General features: G+C 39.1%; 1 protein-coding gene and 1 pseudogene across 1 annotated transcript; one reads left to right on the forward strand and one right to left on the reverse strand.

Moving 5' to 3' along the window:
* Nucleotides 1-2,063: 2,063 nt before the first annotated feature.
* LOC100258155 (pectinesterase 2-like) lies at nucleotides 2,064-3,876 on the reverse strand (annotated as a pseudogene).
* Nucleotides 3,877-4,193: 317 nt separating this feature from the next.
* Nucleotides 4,194-4,987, forward strand: LOC109122747 (uncharacterized). Its single transcript, XM_019220451.2, has 3 exons — nucleotides 4,194-4,527; nucleotides 4,615-4,721; nucleotides 4,798-4,987. Exons 1-3 carry the CDS (start codon nucleotides 4,318-4,320, stop codon nucleotides 4,985-4,987), a joined length of 507 nt encoding a protein of 168 aa, XP_019075996.1. The 5' UTR covers nucleotides 4,194-4,317.
* Nucleotides 4,988-5,748: the final 761 nt, after the last annotated feature.

Consider the following 5,748-nt stretch of genomic DNA (forward strand, 5'->3'; position numbering starts at 1 on the left):
AATGCTTAATAGTGTTAAATATTAGGTTGTTTGTTTTGTAGTATTTTATTTCTATTAAGTATTAAAAAGTAAAAAAAATCAATATATTATTTTTTCTATTTAAAAAAAACTACATATTTTGGCTTTTTCTATTTAGTAAAAAGTTTATAATAAATCATGAAAAAGTAGAAAATGAAACAATTTAAATTCTAAAACTAAATTGCTTTCAGCAAAAAGCCAAAAAAACAAAAACTACCTTGATAACAAAATAAAGAAGTGATCTGATATGCTAAACGTACATAAGGTTGAATGTTGTATCCTTGTTTGTGAAATCTTTTTATGTTTGGCTTTTATGTGAACTTACATTGTAGGTAAGCCATGAAAATCAAGCCACTTCATTTATATTTTGAAATTTCATCTTTTATTCTTTCAAAAAACAAATTTATCAAAGTGAAAAAGACTACCTTAGTCATATTGTAATTTTGTATCTTTAAACCAAGAGCAAAAGTCACCGCTCGCAACAATGGGGATTAATATTTTTGGAATATTCTATCTTGTGCTTAAAAGGTAGTTTTCAGTTGTTAAGAATTATAAACTCCACTTCAAAAAAAAGAAAAAAAAAATGATGTTATATAGGGGGAGTAATATTGTTATTGTGCTTAATGATCAATGAATTATCATGTTAAACAGAAAGCTGGCAAAGCTACCATCGAACCGAATGAGTCCATGAATGTGAAGAACTTAGCATGATCTAAGGACTTGAACTAGTTGTTAAATGAATCATATTAATTATACAGTAAGTTGGTTGATTAGGCAATATATTGTATCTTTCGTTTTATCTTTTCATTATCATATCAGTTAAGTTACAACAAGTATGTCACAATAGGTTTAATTTAAAAATTCTCCTAGTGAGAGCACCTATATGGGCAGTCTCAATTGAGTTAGCTTAATTAATGGTATTTTCATATAAATAAGGAAGCCCAAAGGAACCCCCATCCTTAGCATTTTTTTCAAATTTTGTTAAGTCAAATTTTAGCTCAAGTTCACATAGATTTTCCTCTATTTTGCACAAAATTCTCATTCATCTTCCAAACCTTTCCATTTCCCCTACATCCTAAGGTCACCTCCCTGAGGTTCAACACTGAGCTTACCAGGATTTTAAAAATACAACTAACTCCCTATACTTAAGGGAACCACATTTTAAGATACACGTTTGGGAGCAAAAACACTAGTTTTTCGACTATTCATGATGTTGATTTAGTATGTTTGGTTTGACTATTTGTAGGACTTGTAAACTCTATTTGATGGTGTTAGAGAGTTCACTAATCATTCTTGGCTAGATTAATTAGCTAGATCTTTGTGGTCCGTTAGGGTTTGCCTTTAGTTGTTGAAAATTCTACATGAGCCTTAATAAGAGATTGTCATTGTCCTACTAAGCATTCCCAAAACTCTCAAGAAATGAATTTGTACATTCAAGGTAGTTTGAGGTGGTTACTCCTATCCTCCCAAGAAATTGAGATGTCTACCAAAGAGCACAAGGTGCTAAGTGACCAATGTAAAAACAAAGTACAAGAATTGGCCAGTGCAAATTTCTTGGGAGAAGGTAGTGTGTAGTTCGAGTAAACCTTTATATTTGATTTTCATATTTAATAGAATCGTTATGCAATCAATAAAACCATGGTTCTTACATTTGTAGGTCTTTTGTGAGATTATGTAGATGATTTTTCATGTAAATCACTAATATTATGATATAATTGAATTTTATCATATCCCTAGATATTTTGAATTGGTCAAAAAAGTAAAAAATAAAATTTCTCTAAATTTTGAATTTTAGGCTTAAAACTCAACACCATTAACCCTATATTTAGATACATAGTTTCACAAACCAAGTTAAAGACTTTCAAATAAAATCCAGGGAATCAGAAGATGAAAGCTTCTCAAATCACAATGTGAGAATTATCTTATTAAAACTCAAAGAAGATTAGTGACTCACAAAAAGAATGTAATTTCATTTAATATCATTCTTTACAACAATGAATAAAGAATCATAACTCACAATTTGTAGTAAGGTACAATGAAACAAATGTAGCTATTAGACGACACAATGAAACCAAGTGTTTAGGCTTTTAGGGATCATTACCATCCCCCACCAATTTGATTTTCCTCCTACGAGGAATTCAAATTAGCTAGATTTAGCACCATTTCTATAGAAGGATGATAGAATATCATGTGCTATTAATTGGATCTATTCAAAGGCCAGAAGTGAAAGGAACGTTGGTAGATGGTAACCAGGAATTGCCGGAGATGAAGTTACCAACCGTGAACTTTGCTGCTTCGGTTGAGCTAGTAATCACATGATAGCCAGCCCATTTTACCCTACCAGATGTGGATGACCCGTCGCCTGTATTCATGTACTCTCCATAATACAGTGTGTTTAGGGCAAAGTTACCACTCCATTCCAACCAACCTGCCGAGTTTATTAGGCTATCAAGGTAGGTCTTTAGGAAGACGGTCCGAGAATATTCTTTCCATGGCCTTCCAAGGTATGTCTTGACCGAGCCTTGGACTGGCTTTAGATCGGAAGCAGCGGTAACCTTACAGTCGTGTATGGAAATTCCAGTGTTTTGGTTAGGGTCAGTCCTGCCTTGGGCAGTTACTGTGTTGATCTTGTTGGGAGGGTTACGAGCATAAATGTTGCAATTTTGAAACACAACTGCAGCATTCCCAAATATGAAATCCACAGTCCCATATATATCGCATCCTCTATAGAACTGTCGCTCAGAGTAAGTGTAGAGAGTATCTTGGTACCCTTCAAAGCTACATTGGTAATACACTGAGAGGTCAGACCCGGATCGTAGAGCCACTGACTGGTGGTTGGATGCTCCAGCGGTGTTACGGAATGTCATGCCACGAGCTATGAAGCCATCTCCAACCACAGCTGAAATTCAAAACCACAATCACATGTCTTAGCGATTAACATAATGCTTATAGGTGACCCTTAATACGAAGTACACAATTCAAATCAATCTCTCAAATTCTTAATTGTGTGTAAGACATGGAATAACATCAATGTAAGAGCTTAGAGAATAGACACTTACCAACTGTAGCTGACTTGAATGTAGTAGAGCCTCCCCCCACACTCTTACTTCCGGTAACTATGGTCTTTCCAATTCCATCACCCACCAACATTATATTCTTCAAACCGCTTCCAATTTGAACATTCTCACTATATGTCCCTGCCTTCACATATATCACATGCCTTCCACTTCCTGATCGCTTGGATGCTGCAGTGATTGCTGCTCCGATTGTCGTGTAATCCCCTGAGCCATCTTTTGACACCACAATATTCGCCTGCGAAGCCAGTGAAGAAGACTGCAAAAGCTTTCGGTCACCAGGTTTCACCCAAGTTGGGTAACCCCCTTTGTAACTAGGCTCGGCATATGGAACTTTGTTGATGGATAGAGTGTTACTAATCAACTTGGAAACATTGTTGGACATTGAGGGCAAAAGGTAGTCTGACACACCAAGCTCGATGAACCCGTCTTGGCATGTTTGGAGGTTGGTAAGAGCAGTGCTGAGCCATGTTTGAGCGTCAACTTGGGTGCACCTAGTGTTGGGATCAAGAGTTTTATTGAGCTTAAGAATGGTGTGCTCGTAGAGCTCAAGACAATCATTCCACGCAGCCTTTTCTCACTCATTCCGACACTTGGAGCCTAGGGAAAGGGTGTCACCATGAGCAATTATGGCACGTTCTAAAGCAAGTTGCATTGATAAGTTGAGAAAATCGGACTTTTGTTTGATGAGGGATTGATCAGTCTTTTGGCTCAAAAAGTAGTCACAAGGTTGAGGGTTGGGTGTAGGAATGGCAATTTCGTGGGTTTCCCAGGTCACCCGCCCCTATTGGGACGGGTATAGGAACATGGCAATCGGGGATGGGCCGGGTTCAGGATTTTTTTTAAAACCCGAATCGGGTTCGGGGCGGGGTCGGGTGTAGTTATAATTTGACCCGCCCCGCCCCGCCCCGAATATGAAATTACTACTTTACCCCCACTTATAAATATTAGCTTCCTCTCCTCATTTTAGGTCTTCTTCTCTCAGTTCTCATTCCTATCGATGCTAGGGTTTTTCCTCCCACTCAATGGAGAAATCCATCAAATAATCCATTCGAAAATCCATTTCCTCTCGATTCATCCTTGAATCCGTTTCTTGCGAATCTTAATAGGGGCTAAGCAGATCTTATCGTCAAAGCCATTGATTCCTTTAAATCAATCAAATGCTTCAATCTTCCGGACACACACACGCTCTCTGCTTGGATCTGTTTCTTTCTCTCTCAAAGAAATGGCTCTGAGGTCTCTGGATAATGCTCTCCCGACAACACCGGAAAGGCCCAAAAAGCAAGTGAAAGTTGCAGTTTCAATTCAGAAACAGTCTGATTTTGGTGTGAATGATGAGAACAAAGCTCCATTGCCACCAACTGCAGATGCCACCATTGACTACATCTCTTCTGAGAATCTTAAAGCCATGCCTGACCCAGAAACCCAGATAACTGTAAGTCTCCCTCTCTCAGTGGCTCCTCTAGAGGGAAACTTTACTTGTGATTTGAGTTAATTGTGTGTATTTCGTTTGGAAATGAAGGGTTTGACTGAGGGATTGGATTCCAAGGATTGGGCCAAGGTGTGTGAATCTCTGAACGACGCTAGGCGGTTTGCGCTGTATCATTCCGCTCTGATGGCACCGATCTTGTAAGGGAATTTCTAATTTTGAAATGTTTTTCGGAAAATGAAGATAGGGGTCGGCTGATGTTTGTGGTGTTTGCAGAGAAAAAGTGATGTTGGTGCTGGTGAAGGCCATGAAGAACCTTAGAAGTGCTCTGTCCAAGACCTCTATCATGGCTTCAACTGATATCTTCAATACTTTTGGTGATGAGTTGCTTCAGCCCCGCCCCGCCCCAACAACACATACCCGGGTCGGGACGGGCCAGGGCTGGGATTTAATTTTAACTCTATAACGGGGATGGGAATGCCCCGCCCCGCCCCGCCCCGGGTTTGGGACGGGTTTGGGAAATAACTAAATATTTTGGGACGGGAATGGGATAGGGGTGACCCGTCCCAAACCCGCCCGTTGCCATTCCTAGTTGGGTGTCTGGCTGCACCATGATTTTACATCATCGAAGGAGTAAACAGAGATGAGAGGAGTAAGGAGGGACAGGAGTACAAGAGCTATAAAAGCCATGGCTACAGGCTTTGAGTGATGAACAATGGATGTAATGAAATGGGGTGAGTTTGGTAGGTAGCTTAGGGCTTTTGATGAAGGTTTGTGTGGGGATGATGGCTTCAATGGTTGCTTGATATAGAGGCAGTAGCAATGGGGATATGTGGCTTTGAGCAGGCAATATCAAGTTTGATTATATCTTCATACAGAGGGAGGAATTAATGTTTAGGATGTAGCTAGCATTATTGACCTTTTCATGCAGAATATATGTGTATATGTTGACCAGTTGAAAAAGAGGAGGAAACCAGGGAAGGTCATGCATGGAACGCTTTCATCCTCACCTTCTTGTAGTGTGGGCCAGCAGACAATATCAAGTGGACGATACAACCAGCTGGTCAAAGGATTGGCATGGATCTACGTGCCCATTGTTTCATTTGGTTCAGAGTCACGCTACCTTAATGAATATTTGGAAATATAAAAATCAGCATGCATGTCTGTAATACTTTTGAAATCAATGCTCCACTGTTACAGAGCCTACTTTTCTGAATATCACTTTTC

This window comes from Vitis vinifera, chromosome 6 (genome assembly GCF_030704535.1).
Source record: "Vitis vinifera cultivar Pinot Noir 40024 chromosome 6, ASM3070453v1".
In the NCBI taxonomy this organism is placed as follows: Eukaryota; Viridiplantae; Streptophyta; class Magnoliopsida; order Vitales; family Vitaceae; genus Vitis; species Vitis vinifera.

Bases quoted from the DNA above. Each gene is read 5' to 3' on its own strand.
- LOC109122747 (XM_019220451.2), top strand. From the start codon at position 4,318: ATGGCTCTGAGGTCTCTGGATAATGCTCTCCCGACAACACCGGAAAGG. The intron at 4,528-4,614 runs GTAAGTCTCCCT...TTGGAAATGAAG, and splicing joins ACCCAGAAACCCAGATAACT to GGTTTGACTGAGGGATTGGA. The intron at 4,722-4,797 runs GTAAGGGAATTT...TGGTGTTTGCAG, and splicing joins GCTCTGATGGCACCGATCTT to AGAAAAAGTGATGTTGGTGC.